This window comes from Herpailurus yagouaroundi, unplaced genomic scaffold, assembly GCF_014898765.1.
Source record: "Herpailurus yagouaroundi ecotype Mexico unplaced genomic scaffold, PumYag 181, whole genome shotgun sequence".
Classification (NCBI taxonomy): Eukaryota; Metazoa; Chordata; class Mammalia; order Carnivora; family Felidae; genus Herpailurus; species Herpailurus yagouaroundi.
The window spans coordinates 31,924,938-31,943,278 of record NW_024412412.1 but is presented as its reverse complement, the minus strand read 5'-3'; the positions used below and the strand labels follow the sequence as shown (position 1 = coordinate 31,943,278).

At 44.4% G+C, this 18,341-nt stretch overlaps 1 protein-coding gene across 2 annotated transcripts in view; it reads right to left on the bottom strand.

The window, feature by feature from the left end:
* The window catches only part of EBF2 (EBF transcription factor 2), a 203,550-nt gene that overhangs the window by 45,131 nt on the left and 140,078 nt on the right, over nt 1-18,341 (bottom strand). For both annotated transcript variants that reach the window (XM_040490239.1, XM_040490238.1), the window contains exon 7: nt 16,149-16,230. In XM_040490239.1, the coding sequence (XP_040346173.1) occupies nt 16,149-16,230 (82 nt within the window). The remainder of the gene's footprint in view (nt 1-16,148; nt 16,231-18,341) is intronic.

The following is an 18,341-nucleotide window of genomic DNA, read 5'->3' as shown; positions in this document are numbered from 1 at the left end:
TCATGCTCTGTCTCTCTCTGTCCCCCAAAAATAAATAAACGTTAAAAAAAATAATAATAATAATAAAAAAATAAAAACCTCATTCTCAGGAGCGCCTGGGTGGCCCAGGAGGCTGAGCATCTGACTCTTGCTTTCAGCTCAGGTCTTGATCTCATGGCTCATGGGTTCCAACCCTCCTTAAGGCATGGACTGCCAGCATGGAGGCTACTTGAGACTCTCGGTCTCTCTCTCTCTCTCTCTCTCTCTCTCTGTCCCTCCCCTGCTCTCATTCTCTCTCTCTCTCTCTCTCTCTCTTTCAGAGTAAATAATAAACTTTTTTCGAAAAGATAAATAAGAACCTTGTTCTCTACCACAGGACTTGGACAATCGTTCCCAGCTGACCCTACATCTGTAGTCACACCAAGGAGCCGATTGTGTGTGCTCAGGAAGTGAAGATCTCGACACCAGTGGGGAGGTCATTTCTCCCAGCTTGGAAATGGGTTCTCCCACTTCCAGCGTGTGCTAAAGCAATGCTGGGCACCAGGTGCTGCCCGGGGAGTGGTCTGCGGTGGCCCCGCCCACTCGAGAGCTGCGGCAGAGATGCTCTGATCTTTTTGGTGAGTGGATGAAGAAGCTGGAAGTCAGTGTTGAAAATGTAGGACAGTCGGTAAATCTAAGCAGAGGAAAGGGAAGGGATGGGTGTGGAGTAGTGGAAGGGCATGGACTGGGAATGAGGCAGAACTGAAACGCCACACCTGCTCTTCCCCAACCTTGTAACCTGGGACGAATTACTTCACCTTGTCTAATCTCTTTTTTTCCTCATCTGTAGAACATACACAATAATGCCTGTCTCAAGGGCTGAATAAACGGAGGAAGGATAAGGTGAGATATTTCACGTAAAGCGTTTGGGGCAGGTCCTGGCACATGCCAAATCGGGATGACGTCCGACCCTAATTGCCTCACCTCTGCCTTGTTTGACCTGTCAATAGGACAGGTGACGTTACTCAGTGAGCCCCTCCCATAGCGTAAGCTCCGGGGAGCCTCTGGAAAGGCAGGCACACAGGCTGGGTACCAAATTTACGAGGCAGGGTCCCTACCCTTAAAAAGCTCACTCTCAGGCTAGAGAGATATGGCTAACGCATCAAACCAATAGCATGCAAAATGAAATCAAATTGAGGTCTATGTGTGTGCCTTAGATCAGGGGTGCAGGGGACATTCAAGACAGAGATCAGTCAAGGCCAGAGCATTTGGGAAAGCATAGCAGAGGTGGGTGGATTTGAGTGCACCCACCACCTACTTGACCCAGGAAGACGGGCCATGCTAGACATGAATCTTTTTTATCAGTTATGCATGCAATTTTTTTGAGAAAGTAACGTGTTATACACATACTCATGCATATGTATAGACCTCTTGAGGAAAGACACTGAATAGGTACATAATGAGGAGCCGTATTTAAAAATGACTCTTCTGTCTACTCCCAAATTAAATTTGCTGATATTCTACTGGTAATTTTTCTGCACACCCCTTCCTTCCTTATTAAATGAAAGGCGGGAGGAAACCTTGACCCTGCCTTATCTCTAATATGAAATAAGATTCATTAGACGGCACTTAAAATTTTCCACTACGAATAATTTCAAGCAAACAAAATAAACAGAATAGTATAATATCCTTTTTCTAAGTTGAAGTTTTCATACATTGAAATGCACAAATCTTTGCTGCACAGCTTTGACAAAGAGATACATTCAGGTAATTCACACCATATCAGGACAGTGAACATTTCCATCTCCCCAGAAAGTTATCTTGTGTTCCTTCTCAGTCAGTCCTATCCACTGCCTAACCCCCGCCCAAGAAAACCCTTCTGAATTTTTTTTTTACCTTAAATGGAGTTTTAGATGGTATCTTTAAAAATTTTTAATATATATTTTAATGTAATAGGGTTCAAGAAAACCCCCATAAACAGAAGTCCACAAAATATTTCACCTAGCCTGGTGCTGTGGGCATGACAGTGGCATATAGGAATTTTCCAGGGACATAAGTGGGCTTCAGTCATTCATTCCAAAAGCTTACAATGAACTCCTGCTATGTGTTGGGTATTACGTCAGGTCCTGGAGATTGAAAGACAACAGAACGTCTTCCTAGTCAGCTACGTGTCCTTCCCACACTTCAGCTCCTGGCTTGGGAGTGCACCACAGGTACGGTGTCCCTGCCTCTCTGTGACATCAAAATGAACTTAAAGGAACCTTAGTTGTCATTCAGAAAATTACCGTCTATAAGCTCACAATTCAGGGATGCAGCCTTGTCTAGCTCCGGGTCTGTTTTTAACTGTGCCCAAGTTAACACGTTAGAAGTCTGGGGAAAGTCCTTCCAGAAAGTTCCTATCGTACGGTGGCCACTGTACGATGTAGACATCCATCACTCTCTCACACGTGCGCAGAGGCACAAGTTCTTATCCGGACAAGCATCAGATGGCATCATAGTCAAAGGAAGAGAGAAACTAAGTCTCCTAGCGCGGGGTTAGGATGAACACGAAGGTTGAAAGCACTCGCCTCTGTATACGCTCGCCCTCTGAAAACAATAGGAGGCAGAGGAAAAAAAAAAGAGGAAGCGGACCACCTTTGTAACTTGTGTGTGCGAATGGATTTTCAAGGACATGGCTGCCATCTGTGGGAAAACCTGAAAACGCAAGGGTGCTTCTGGCTTTAATTGCCAATGAGCCGTCCTAGGCACAGTGAGGGGAACCCTAGCCTGTCTGAGGATTATGTGGCCAGAAAGAGCATTCTCTCTGAGACCACATTAATTCATTCCACAAGCTTCTTGTCATACTGTACTGTAACGCTCCTCGTGCATCCCTGCCACAAAATGTGGGGCTTTCTCGAGCCAGCTGATTTCATCACTGTGCATTCGGGTGGAGTGAGATTCAGTTCCAAAGTGAACATTTCCCGAATGACATACCCTGACGGTTCAGATGCACTTCATTATTTTCTATTAACAATGGAAATAAATTTTAATCTCTTGCTGGCTAGCGCTGGCCTCTCGTGACAGCAAGGGAATTAACCTGAATTATTTCAGCGTCTGCAAAATTTATTACAAGATTTTAAATTATGTCCAAATGTATGTGCGTGTGGGTGTGTATATATATAGATACGAGGCAAGTTCCCATTTTTAATACTCCAACCTATCTTAGACTGTGAGGTATCTAGGAGAGCCTGTCAGTGAAACGGACTTGGCAATATGTCGAGGACGTAATGTTCAAACTCCACCGCGTGAAACCAGACATGTTTGTTTGTTGCTCTCGTACATGGAGGCACACGCCGATATTGACTTTTACGCGCATTCCCTCTACTCCTGGAAGCAACCGAACCGCATCGTGGAGGCGAAGACCCACTTGGTACACTGAAAGCTTCGAATTTAACTTCCTTCCCTGTTTTCTGGTGAACGATGACAACACCGATATTATTCTATTCAGACAAGTTAAAGTTTCTGAATGTTCGGGGACTAAAGGAAGTAGAATGTGCATTCCAGCATCGCCCCACTCCCAGGCCTTCCCTTTCCACAAGCCAACTTCTTTCCCCTAGTGAGTATTTCCTGGGTCACGAAGGCTGACCTTTTCCATCTGGAATCAATCAGTCAACCCCTGACAACTTCCTGAAACACCTCACTCCATTTCCTGTTCTCTCCCCCTTCTCTTTTTTCCCCTGGTTAGCTTCACTCTTCAAAACTGCAGGCCACAGCAGCTTAATGTTAGAGGGTCAGACACAGTTAGACTCCAAAACACTACACAAGGACACCTTTGACCTTCAAAAATCTTTACATCTTAGCTAAACAAATCAAGGTCAACATTTCTTACCATTACCTTGTTAACTATTTGTATGCATCTCTGCCAACGATCTTCTGATCATATAACCATCAACACTACGTGCTGTCTCAGGCTCATAAGCTGATCTGTTTTAGAAGTAGCAAACTTCGGATTGACAAAGGATTGCCATTCGGAGGTTGCCGAAACTGAAAATCACGGGTATTGTGGCAAACCTATGGAGAATACGGCCTACAAAAGAGCTTCGATGTCTCATCAGTGTCTGCGACCACCTAAACCTGATACCTTGTCTTTTCTGAAGCTGTCGGGCTCTCTTGGAACTCCCATTCTGCTGGCACAGCCCGAAAGAATGCCAATTAGGAATACAGATGTCCATAATTTGTGTGGGATGGACCCCCGGTCTTAGCTGCTGACACCGTGACAGCTTTCATTTGTTTCTCAGATCTGGTGTATCTGTATTTTAGCTCGAAGCTCTCAAAGGAAAGCCTGCAGATCTGAAACCCACGCTACTGTAAATTATAGCTCTCCCCAACTGCAACATTTCGGTTCAACCCAAAAGCAAAAACTATCATATTCATGCAAATATTATTTATGACATGGCACTTGTACGACAAGTTTCCAAGAAAGAGAAGTAGGGATCCGTTGAGACTGTTTGCATTAAAAAAAAAATTTTTTTTTAATGTTTATTTTTGAGGGAGAGAGAGAGAGAGAGAACGCAAGCAGGGGAGGGGCAGAGAGAGAAGGAGACACAGAATCCGAAGCAGGCTCCAGGCTCTGAGCTGTCAGCACAGAGCCCACTGCGGGCTCAAACCCACAGACTGCAAGATCATGACCTGAGCCAAAGTCGGACGCTAAACTGACTGAGCACCCAGGCGCCCCAAAATTGCTTGCATTTCTTTAAGTGACAGTAGCTTTGCACTTCTCGCAACTCCCTATGTTGCGCCGCGTGATCTCTAAGTTTTGGTGAAGCCAGATCAATACGCACAGACCAACTGGAGAGTGGCCGTGTGCGTTCTGTTCTGAATCAGCCAATCAAATGGCAGTTTTCGCTACATGAATAAAAAGTCTGTATCTCCCCTTGAAAAGTACGAGAAAGTGGTAAGAACAAAATTTACAACGGTGTTAGCAATCTGCTAAAAGTACCCAAGAAAACTGATTGGCTTCCTCAAATTATATTTTTCTTCTCATTATCTAAAAGTACTCCCATGTCCCTCGTTCTAATAATTTATACAAAGCAGGAGCTGAGCTGTGAAGAGGTCTCTCCTGCCTATACAAGGCCACGGCGGGAGTTACCCTTTAGGTGGGCACATCCGTTAACCCATACAACCAATTTGCCACGAAAGGAACTGTGCCTTTGGTATCAGAATGATAGCATGCAGCCTGGGAACCTTTACCAACCTGACTTATCCCCACCCTTGAGGTATTTTTTATGTCTCACTCTGAGACGTCTTTGGCTTTTTGGAACACCACGCTTTTGGTCTTCTTTTTAACATCTCTCCTTCTCAAAGCTCTAACCGTATGGCTTCGTTGAATTGCTTAAGTCAGAGGGACGACCAGCTTGGATTCTACCCCCAGCCAGCCTTTCTCAGCTCCCACCCAGGTGTTCCTACAAAGGCCCTAAGCCTCACACAGGAGGGTGAAGGAAAAAGAGAAGTCAAAATGAAAAATGGGTGGAATGACTACACGATCTGCTTTTTGAAACAGACGAGAATCCTAGTGTCTGTCGTCATGAGAGAATAATTACACTGGTTAGAAACCTCCCCATATGGATCAGAGCTCCTGCTTTGAAAACACACCAGATTCCACCATCAGTCAGACACGTTTCCCCTCCATTTCAGTGAGGGTCATGCACCTTCTAGCTGAACGTGGGGCCTTTCGTAGTTTAATCTCAGTAAAGCTACACTACGTAGCATTTATAGCACACTCAGGGTGGAAGGCTCTCGTGTACCTACTCACAAACACGCGTCCACCAAGCTACATAAAATGGCCTCGAAAATTCCTGTTATTTTGCCAAGTATGGAAAAAAATTCTTTATGACATTTTACATCTGGAAATGGAATTAAATTCATGATGTGCTTTTCCCTTATAACTGTTCAGTTGCTATATATGTTATTTCAGCTTTCCCAAAGCGTAACTATTATGTGGGATTTTATTTTCCACCTGTGGTAGGAGGAAAGAGACATAGAGACCATTAAAGGGACAGAGAAAATCAAGACAGACTTCTGGTTGTGGTAGGCAACCAAGTCTGGAGTCCACAGCACGAGAAAAAAAAATACTCCACTGGTGTTTTTATACCCTGGCTAATTCTCACATTCGACAAGGGGACTCTGATGAAACAGTTTTGTCTAAGCCTCCGTTAATTCAACCCAGGCTGACAACAAACAATTGGCTACTGAAAATTGTTTCTCCCCACCACTTTACTCTTGGCACACGTCGTATTTTCAAACCAGATTTAAAGACCAGATTCTTCTTTGTTACTGGACTCCAGGGTCTCCAAAATTACCTTTAAACACCTACCCCACAAGTATGGATTTTGTCATCTTTTTTTTTTTTTTAAAGGAATTCCCAGAATTCTTAGCAATCGCTGCTGTTTCGTATTCCCTAAGGCTAAATTTTCTGTTCAGTTAAGGATCAAGTGCCGAAGGAGAGAACACAAAGTTGAGTGCTGTTGAGACAGATGTGGGGCATTGTGGGACTGCTTGCATGAAAGGAGGGGGGACCATGGCATTAATGACATAACTCCTGAGAAGACACTTGCTGAAGTAAGAAGACAGCCCTATGTTTCAGGCAGTCAATGGTATTTTTTGACACTCCCAGTGACATTCCCAGTGACACTCCACGGCTACACGCAATGGAGACTTACAGAAAACATTGTCACGACTCCAAGGAGCTTACCAGGTAGTTGATGAAGCATAACAAACACTACACATAATCAGAAAAGATGACTATATAGTAATGCATAATTGAGGACCAAATTGGGTGGCCGTTGCATACCCTAGGAGTCCAAAGGTGAGAAAAATTAACCCGAAGGCAGTAACCACCATTTTCATCAAGGACGTGAAACTTGAGATAGGTCTTGGAGAGCTGAAAAAGTTTGGTTACGTGACTTGAGGTTACTGAAATCATCATTCTGGAACTTAAAACAAAACAAAACAAAAATCTAATGGGCATAAGTGCAGTAGTATGCCAAAGACAGTTTCTGCTGGCATATTTTGCAAATTTGGCTTAGGATGGCTGTCTTTTAGAGCCTGTTTTTTGGGGGTTGTTTTTTAAGAATTAAATATGTACAAAAATCAAGTGGCAATGTTTTTTCCACCCCACCTTTCGTGTCATTGGGGAGCCTGCTTTACAACTAAATTTGCCCCATCTCAAGGGTCGAAGACACTTGCTGCATCCACCCTACCTCATTTTATTCCATCGAACCCATTGCTTTCCCCGTGCAAAACGTACTCCGAGCGGGATGGTTCTGGTCAAGGGCTGTATTTTGCTGGCAAACATTTGGAGAGCCACAAGGGAGCCTTAACATATTTGATGCAGTTCTCGATTCAGTTGGGCCATTTTCTCCCACCAAACTCTGCCCAGCGGGGACCTCATGAATCACCTGTCGCTCATCAAAAACCAGGAGCATGCAGGCCCCATAAGCAGCTAAAAATCTACGCACTCTTACTGCAAAACTAAAAAAGCTTTGCTTTCCAGGAAGTTCTGCATCTGATTGTTCTGGAATGCGTTCAGAGGTAGGGTTTAGGGCCCAAGCTTGAGTCTCCTAAAATGCTGGAGCATTTAAGCTTTGTTTCCACTTACCTGAAATCTGACGTGTCCTTTTCCCAAAAGTTATACAGAGAGCGACTTGCTACCACTCTCCCTTTTCTCCCCCAAAGAAGTCAAAACACATTCCCTATGGGGGTGAGTCAAACCTTTTGTCCGCCTGATTCTTGTCCCCATTTGAGATGCCAAAGGTCACGCGTTGGGTGGCGGGGGGGGGGGGGGCCCAGCAGGGTATCCTGCCAAGCAGAGAAAAGCTTGAAGTGACCCACAGAAAGCCTTCCCTGAGCTTAAAGCACTAGACTGAGGGAAATATCCTCAGCCCCTCGGAGGGTTTTTTTTTTTTTTTTTTTTTTTTTTTTTTTCTGACTCCAGATAGATAATTATTCTTTCCTGGACTCTCTGGTTTATTTTACCACCAGATCATGGACTCACCTGTTGATTAGAGAGGCCATAAGTCAAGTGATTTTCATTATGAGCTTTAAACCTGCTACTCAGTAGCCCAGCAACCTTCCAAGGGTGCATGAGATCACAGAGCAGCTGGGGGAGCTCTCGATTTGAAAGATTTGAACTGAAGAAACCTGCAGGCAGCTGGAGCTGTATTAAATTTTTACCATTTGGAGTTCATTTAAATTCTCGTTCCCCTCTTCAATGGGTGTGAGAGAAACATTCAACATTTTTTATTTAAGGAAAATAGATGGTGGTGCCATTAAAACGTTTTATATAAGAACCGGGGGGTTAAGAAATCGTAAGGGTTTGTTGGATGGATCCTGGCCCTGTTCCAAGACATGAGCAGCCCTGCCCTTCGCTCATGCGTTGTTTAGTCACACAGACTAAGGGCTGACGCCCAGCTGTGGGGACTGGGTGTCTCTGTCATCCACATTAATTTCCCGGTTGTTCCTGGGCAGTAACGACTGTATCCGGGCCCCAGGCCTCTCACATTATCCAGCTACCAGAGCGATGCCAGTCAGGGCTTACGCGGCCTCACTTCCTTTCTTCATTCTGATGGAGGAGATCTTTCCGCCCTCCGTTCCCTTCTCTCCACATCTCTTCCTCCCAGGTCTGGCAGACCTAGATGTATCCTCACCAGGCACAACCCCTTCTCTCACCCCCTCCAAGTGCCCCTCAAAATCCCCTCTGGCAGGCCCATCCCGGGATTCTGTGAAGATCCCTATAAACAAACAGGAATCGACTTAGCACTGATGTCCTTCCCAATCTGGCTCCATGATGACTTTCCTTTCGTTAGAAATGGATGCCCGTGCCCCTCCCTATATCTTGCCCGTTTGTCTCTTGAGGCCACAGGTGGTGAGACCTGTCTGTATATATTTCTCAGTCCTCCCCCTAGAATCAGCGTATAAACAAAAGTTATGATTTTGGTGGACCTAATCCAAAAACGGAATAATTTAGGGGTGAACCTGAGGCATACGAGAGTCACTCAGAAAAGTTCAGCACATGACAGTAAGAGTCTTTATCCTAACTACACGAAAGCTTTAGGTTTAAACGAAGGAGTTCATTTCATATCATGCTCGGGTGAGAGATATCTCAAGGCACATGCTACTAACTTCAGAATGACTAATGGACAAGTTGGTGCTACCTATATGATGGAAAATACTGCAGCCCTCTACAGTGATCAGGCCTGTTTATTTTATTTTTTTTTAATTTTTTAAATTTATTTTTGAGATAGAGAAAGAGCATGAACAGGGGAGGGTCAGAGAGAGGGAGACACAGAATCCGAAGCGGGCTCCAGACTCCGAGCTGTCAGCACAGACCCCGACGCGGGGCTCAAACTCACGGACCGCGAGATCGTGACCTGAGCCGAAGTCGGACGCTTAACCGACTGAGCCACCCAGGCGCCCCTGATCAGGCCTGTTTAAAACAGCCTCCTTTTTTTAAAAAATGTGGGTTTTTTTGTGTTTTTTTTTTTAATTTATCTATTGAGAGAGAGAGAGAGAGAGAACACGAGCAGGCGAGGGGCAGAGAGAGAGAGAATCCCAAGCAGGCTCCGTGCTGTCAGCGCAGAGCCTGACACGGGACTCAATATCACAAACTGAGATTCATGACCCAAGCAGAAATCCAGAGTCAGACACTTAACTGACTGAGCCAGACGCCCGAAAACAGAGTCCTCGTGAGGCAAGGGGAAATCATGGACACCCAGGCCTTTAAGCTTCCCAATATCAAATAAGTAAGTGATCTGCTGACGTTAGTGTCCTCTTACAGCTGATGCTCTAAAAAACTTTGAAAACTACATGGAAGAGTATCCCCACTGACTGCTATCATAACGGCTGGTATCGCTTAGTTCTACCTCAGCTGGCCTTGACCACACCACTGGGTTCTGACAGTCAGGGCGAAGACAACTGGCCTCATGCTGGGCCCTGTGCTTTCAGGCAGGTCACTTGAAGACCACGGGGAAGCAGAGCTAAGCCATGTAAATCACTCATTTATCATATTTTCCCTGTGTCTCCCCTCCCCGCCCCGGGAGATACGTCTCTAAAGGGCAGGGAATTGTATCTGTTTTGCTTGTTGATGTATCTCTAGCACCTAGGATAGTTCCTGGCAAAGAGAATTTCCTCAACAATACTGGTTGGGTGAGTGAATGAAGGAGGGCATCTATGTTTTCATTGACTTGGAGCAGAAGCAGTCCGCCTGTCTATGAGAATGAGCTGGCAACAATTGCCCTGATTGTTATCAACTTCCGTGCTTTCAAATCTGAATGGGGGAAATGGCAACATATTTCACTTCTCCTTGTCTTGGCTTGATTTTCTTCTGGATTTTCCAACTGCCTGCTCTCCACCCACAATGCAGCGAAATAAAGAATGGGGTTCATCACGTCTAACAGGCCTGTCAGCGTAAACTAGGCACAAATTTCTTTTCCTTTTCTTCACTGAGCTGTTAATCTGGGTGTTTCACCTAACTGTTCCATTTCAAGAAGGGCAGAAGTGATTTTCTGCATGTATGGTCCATGGATTTAGATACGTTGGGCATCACAGACATTTTTACTTTCCATTTCTTCCTTCCCTTTATTTCTTCTCCCTCTTAAAAATGTATCTGTTAACAATTTATTGAGCTCCGCAGAATGGCTGGCATTGTGCTAGGCATTGGGGAGAAATACAAAAATTAAGAAGACATAGCAGTTACCCTCAGGCAGCACAGTCTCAGACAAACAATAATGACAAGACAATGTGATCGACGGTATAGAAGAAGCGTGGAGAGAATGGTATGATGTACAGAAGAAGGAGGCAACCACTCTGTCCGGTCAGGAAGAGTGAGAAAAATGCCTCACAAAGGAGGTGACACTCAGGTGTGGTCTCTTTTTTTTTTTTTAATTTTTTGAAAAATGTTTTAATGTTTATTTTTGAGAGAGACAAAGCGTGAGCAGAGGAGGGGCAGAGAGAGAGGGAGACACAGAATCCGAAGCGAGTTCTGGGCTCCGAGCTGTCAGCACAGAGCCCGACGCGGGGCTTGAACCCATGAACTGCGAGATCGTGACCTGAGCCAAAGTCAGAAGCTTAACCGACTGAGCCACCCAGGCGCCCCAGGTATAATCTTGAAGCATGAGTAGAAGTCACAAATCAGAGAGAGGTGAAGGGTTCTCAGGCAGAGGGGTGACTGTGTGGAAAGGTTCCAAGTAATATTCCATGTCAGAGAAGTCAGCGAGAGGTGCCTAGTGAGTGGTGGGTGTATGGAAACATCAGGAGATGTGCGTGACAGGAGCACTGCCTGGTGTATCTATGAAGAAACTATTCAGCCTTTTAAAACCTGAACTTCTGTCTAGATACTCATATTCTAAGCAAAGGAGTGACATGTTTTCAAAGTTAACTTTGGCAGTAGGGCTGGGGATGGACTAGACAAGGAAGGAGTAGAGGCAGGGACCTATTGCAGTTGTTTTCAGGAAGAGAGATAGATGTAACCGCTACTTGGGTGGAGGAAGTGATACTTCAACGATAAATAAGGAGGGCACAGATCCAGAGAGTCAGTACTGAGATCTGCTTTGAACATGTGCTCATTAGTGACACAAGAGAAGATGCCCAGGAAGAAGGTAGAATGGTACTTCTGCAGCTCCAGAGAAGGGTGAGGTGTGAGGACAGGGATCCAAGAGCCACCTGGGGGGTGAGGTGTGAGGACAGGGATCCAAGAGCCACCTGGGGACAGATGGCATTTATAAGAGAACAGGAAAATTCATGAGGGAATTCCTAAGTGAACAGGTCCTCTTTGTAAGGGTCAAATGGAGGACGGCCATTTGGTAGATGAATTTCATTTCTTTAGATCAGGGGTCCATGGAACCCTAAGAAACATTTCAAGAGGTCTGGCCACACCTGATATTTTAAGTAAAACTTGGTTTCAATGTAGCTTTTGGTGGGGAAACTATAGCTTCTACCAAATTCTCAATAGGTTGTGAGCCAAAAAAGGATTAAAACCTATTGTGTTTTGATAAATAGACATATGTATTTGTATAGGTCCAAGATACTTAGGACTTGAACTGAATTAAAGAAAGGTGTGTTTTAGGTGAGAAAATGAATGTAATATAATGGTTTTGTTCTCATGTGCTCATTTTTGGAAAAAGAATTCGGTTCCACCAGTGTTTTGGAGACAGAGGAAAGAAGAGGGGTGAGAGTGGAGAGGGAGGTTGGTTGGCGTCGTGATTTGGTAAGAAGAGATTCATATTTTCATCTGTTCAGATCAAATCTCCACAAAAGAAGGCTTCAGATGAAATATGTTTGACTGATCACTTAACAAAGTAGAGAAATGAAGTAATTGTCTGTATGGTTTAAAAGTGTTACCTTTGTCATTCTGAGTAAGATATGTATTTCAGAAATTCCTAAGTCACCATTCCTTCAGATCACAACCCGCCCCCCGCCCCACCACCATGATTACCTACAATCTCTGGTTTGGTTCCATATGTTGAACTTGACCCAAGTCTCCCACTTGACCCTGATAGCCCATAGTCATAGTCAAGGCTTTTCTCTATGCAAAGAGTATTCATTGAAGACTATACTCTTAATAGAATCTGAGCACAGTATAAAAATTATCATTTCTTCTTTGCATCAAAGAGCACTATCCAAAAAGAGAAAAGACAATGATGGAATGAGAAAAAATATTTGCAAATCAATTATCTGATAAGGGCCTAGTATCCCACACACACACACACACACACACACACACACATATATATCTATATCTATCTATCTATCTATCTATCTATCTATCTATATACACACACACACACACAAACACACATAATCACAATAAACTATATTTTATATATATATATATATATAATATAAACCCACATAACTCAACAATTAAAAGACAAATAACCCAATTCAAAATGGACAAAGGATTTGGAATGGACATTTCTCCAAAGAAGATACACAAATGGTCAACACGCACATGAAAAACTGCTCACACCATTAGCCGTTAGGGAAAGACAAATCAAAACCACAGTAAAATACCACTTCACCTTCATAGGATGGCTAGAATTAAAAAAGAAACAAAGAAACAAACAAAAACCGGAAAATAACAAGTGTTGGCAAAGAGATGGGGAAATTGCAACCTTTGAACATTACTGGTGGGAATGTGAAATGATGCAGCCACTGTGGAAACCAGTTTGGCAATCCCTCAAAAAGCTAAAGATAGAGTTAACGTATGACTCAGAAATTCTACTCTTAGGTATATACTCAAGAGAATTGAAAACATATGTTCTGTTTGCACATGAAACAACTTGCACACAAATGTTCACAGCGGCACTATTTATAAAAGCCTAAGTGTAGGAACAACCCAAGGGTCCGTCAACGGATGCACAGATAAACAAAATGCGGTACATTTTTACAATGGAATATTATCCGGCCACTAAAAGGAATGGAGGACTGTCACAGGCTACAGCACAGGTGAGCCTTGAAAACATCATGCTAGGTGAAACGAAGCCAGACCCAAAAGGCCACATATGATTCCAATTCTATGAAATTTCCCCAAGAGAAAAATCCACAAGAGACAGCAAGTGGATTTGTGGTTGCCAGTGGGTGGAGAGAAAAGAGAATTGGGAGGTGTGGGGTTTCATTTGGGGATGATGAATGTTCTGGAAGCATATAGCGGTGATCGTTGCACAACACTGTGGATATACTAAAGGCCACTGAATTGCACAATTTTTTTTTTAATTTTTTTTTCAACATTTATTTATTTTTGGGACAGAGAGAGACAGAGCATGAACGGGGGAGGGGCAGAGAGAGAGGGAGACACAGAATCGGAAACAGGCTCCAGGCTCTGAGCCATCAGCGCAGAGCCTGACACGGGGCTCGAACTCCCGGACCGCGAGATCGTGACCTGGCTGAAGTCGGACGCTTAACCGACTGCGCCACCCAGGCGCCCCGAATTGCACAATTTAAAATGGTTAAAATGATGAATGATATGTTCTCTCTGGGGTGCCTGGGGGGCTCGGTCGGTTAAGCATCCGGCTCTTGGTCTCATCCGGCTCATGAGTTCAAGCCCCACATCGGGCTCCACGCTGAGAGTACACAGCCTGCTTGGAGTTCTCTCTCTCTCTCTCTCTCTCTCTCTCTCTCTCTCTCTCTCAAATAAATAAACTTTTTAAAAAAGGATCAATGATATGTTCTCTGAATTTTAACTCAATAAGAAAATACAAAAGAAAATTGCCAATTGATGTTAGCACTACCACCAAAATAAGACAATCAGAACCCACAAGCTTAAAACAAATCTTTCTCGTTCTCTGCAGAAGTTAAATATTTTCACATGGGATGAGAACTCGCCATCATTCTGAGATCAGCAGTATTTATTCTGACCCTGTTGAAAGCTCAGACACGTTGAAACCCTCACTTAGTAAATAACCGAAGAAGTACAGGAAATATGAGCATGCGTTTGCTTAGTGGGTACGTTTCCAAAATTTGAGAAAAATAAAATGACAAGGCTTTCTATGAAAAGCCTCTTCACATTTATAAGAGCATTCTCAAATGCAAAACTCTTTGGAAGTGATGGTAGTGAACAGGAAGATAGGAATGCAAACTGCCAACCTCTCCTCCCGACTCTGTTTCTTGGGGAAGTGAAAGCCAAGGTCATTCTGGTCATCGAGGTACTTTGGAATTCTTTTGCATCTCACACTTTTTTTGGACTGACATGCTGTACTATTGCATTTGAAACATGGAATACCATAAACTTCCACCTTGCACAATCCTCCTTGCGTGGTCCCCAAGAAAGCTCACTTTATTTCCATTTGTCTTCACGGCATACGGCAAGGGGAAGAAATTGTGTGATGGAGAGGAAGAGAGGCTGGTAATAGTGTTCAATAATGCGCAAAAAGTGGGCCAGTGCCAGGAAGATAGTTCGATAGCCATCAGATGGTGGGGAAAAAAAATGACAAGAATTTTCTTTTTTTTTTTTTTTTTTTTTTTTTTGCAAAGTAGTTCTCTCACCGTGTGTGCACCCACCTCCCCTGGCAACTCTTTAAGGACCCTGTTCCTAAACCCGAGAAGCTCTCTGAGCCTCGGGCGGGAGCAGCGACATTATCTGTGCGGTCCAGCGCAAAACGAATACGTGCAGCCCCTTGCTCAGAAATGATTCAGGTTTTTCAAAAAGTCAACAGCAAAGCGCGCACCTAGCTGTTGTACACAGTGCAAACCCGCGGTCTGGTGGAAGGGGTTTGAGCAGACAGACGCTCCTGGCTCCTGGTTCCATCACATCCTTCCTGCGATTAGAGGCAGGTCACTAAGGCCCTAGAACCTCACTTTCCTCCCCCAAAACACGAGTTTAATAATCCCCATCCCTTCCGTTGCTGCCGGATTTTTTTTTTTTTTTTTTAAGTCTCAAGCTTGAAGGCTATTGTCTAACGTGTTTTCAATGTTTCCACGGGGAAGAGAGCGCTGTATGTTTCGCCGGGGTGTGAATGGCAGGAAAGCCTTTTGGTGGATTAAATATGGGTCCTTCAAAGATTAAGGAAGGGGGCCGAGGGGGACTGCACTTCCTCTCATCTCCTAGCTGACACACTTTGCCTCTCTCTGTGTTTTTATTAGCTCGTGTCCTCAGTACATCAGTGGCAAGGGTGATGAAACCGGTGGCAGATTTAACTGCCAGGCAGCTGGGTCACTGCCCCGTGGGTCTTGTTGTCATGCTGCGATCTTAAAGTGACCACGGCTGTTTGGGCTGCTGCTTTCCCAAAGGCTCCGAGAGAGACCACTGAATAGTTAATCGGTGGGAAAGGAAAGGAAGAGGCTGTTGCTTGCAGAAAGCACAGAGAAGCTGCTTTGAAAAATCCCAAGGTGGCGGAGTATCAAGAACACGGTTCCTGCTGTGGGCAGCTGTGTGTGCGAAGGGCAGCCTGAGGGCTTAAAATCAAATCTCCAGCACGGGTTGGTGCCCCTCCCCTGGGGCCTTGGCAATAGAGGCCGAGGGCCTAAGCACTACAAAATGAAGAAACCCTCAATGCTATGGGATGAGGGTTATCATTTAGAGTTATCTTTATTGTTAGCAGCATCGGTGAATAATGTTTTCTAAGGCAGCAAAAAAAAAAAAAAAAAAAAGAAGCAAGTGCTAAAGACTGGGAAAACAGGATGACTTATTTAACAGGCAAGTACCTCAGGCCCCTTACCTGAAACCTTCTCATGTCCCTCGGGTTTCCTGCTGTTTTCAAACAATTCTGATTGCACTTGAGGAAAAATTTGAGAAAGAATCTGCGAAGAGAAAGCAACGTGTTACACTCCGGAGTAAACAGTTTTTAAGAGAAAATAGATCTGCATTATATTAGATTTGATTGGAAAGCGATTGTGTTTCAAAGTCTGGGGAATTTCAGCCAGCCGCCTGGGAAGGAACACCCTGCCCCAACCCACTGCAATTTGCAAATTTGGATGTTTGCGATCACAGGCCAGCTCCATCACCCGTTGAGGATTGTGAGGTGGCTCCCAAGCTGGGCTCCTGGTTGTATACCCGCCCCCCCCACCCCCGCCACCCCCACCCCGAGTCGCAAGGGCACTCTGTCTCCCAAAAATAAGCCTTCCAAGGCAGCAGTGACTCCTGCCGCGCAACAATGTCTTGCTCCGGGGTAAAAAAAAATGGCATGACTTCACCCAGAATCCTAGGGTTCCTCACGCATGTGGCTTTCCGCGGGCCACACACACCTTCACGCTCGCACACGTATCCCCTCACCCACAAAAGGGCCCCTGATATTTTTAACCAATGTATAGAAAAATCAGAAAACGGTATGTTGCCATCCATAGGCAGATCGGTCTGTGCAGGAATACACTGGGGTTTTTATGATTAATAACAAGTGTGAATGTCCTCTCAGACCATCTGTAGATTATCCCGAAAAATACAAAGGCGCAGCATAATGGTCTGAGGTTATCATTCATAAGGCATATTTTAAAGCCCACAGCCTCTGAAATAAACTATTTGTGCAGGTTTACAATTGGGAACCTTTAGTCAGACAAGGACATGGAACAAGAACAACAACAAAAATGGCAGAGGTGGTCTTTTCAGCCATTTACCTATTTCATGTTTTGGATTTTGTTGCAAAACACAATAAGTTTCTCATTTATTTCACTTGCAGAGTCCTTTTCCTTAAAAAAAAAAAAAAAAAAAAAATCCAGCTTTTGCAGTGTTAAAGTCCCAGGTGAGCTAGGCCTATTTCCCTTTCTGTTACTATGACAACGAAATTTTACCGCAGTCCCAAAGTCCCTCCAGAACTCTCACATCCATGCCTTGAATTAGAACTTTAAAGGAAAAGATATACATTTTTTTCCCCAGGATTTACCAACAAAAATAAGTGGAAATCAACAATGCTTCCAAAAATTCTATTTTAAAGCAACGGCTGGTGAGATGCTCTCAGGGTGACCTTCTGTTTATTTTCATCTTTTTTTTTTTAAAGAATCACACAAAAGAATTAGAGCGCGCTCCGGTTAATTGTATGTAGCACTTAAAGAAAAAAATAATAATAATAGCCCTGATGGAAAGATAAGCAGTACACGATAAAGGAGGAGAGAGTGGAAACTGTATTCTGCACAGTGTTTTCCGTGTTGGAGTCTCTTTTACTCCAGATTCGCTAAAAATATTTGGCCAAGTGCTCCTGACCCCTATCTATGAATAAGGTGGGGTGTGAATTTGGAAATAACAGCTAAATTTTTTTTTCGTTCTGTTACGACATCTGCTTTTCACGTCTCTCTTTTAATCTTTACTGGGGCGGGGGTGGGAGTGGGGCGTGGGGGGTGGGCATTACTTCCGGTGCCATGCAGCCACCGAGGGTCTCCAGCCGAGGTACCTCTGGAGTGACAGGGCAGAGAAGATGCCCCGCACTGCTTTTTTATTTTTTTTTTCTTTTGCCCCTCACTGCTTTACGCAGTGTCCAAATTCACCACCTGCCTTTGCTCCCTAAAATGCAGTGAAATGCCTGCCCGTAGCACTCGGAGACCGAGCAGAATTCAAACATTCGATTTTTGTGAGGGGAAATGTTCCTCCGTTTGTACACTCTCCGCAGAGGCAGCTACTGCCACTCATGACTCACGGAGATCCTTTAAAACTTGCTTTTTCTCACAGCAGTCCCCTTGCAAACAATAGCCCTCCCCCCACCCCCACCCCCCCATGGGTGATTTACACCTTTTCCCCTCTTCAAACCAAATCAAGTGCCTTTTCTTACCAAGTCCTTGATGTTTGGAAAGTTTTGCTTCAGCGGAGCTCCTTATAATGCACTCTCTGTGTGTTAGACTTTCCCTTACCTGCCCTACCCTCTCCCTGAAACGTATCTGGTGAAGACATTAATGTTCGCGAAGGCATTATTACGCGCATGGTGTGG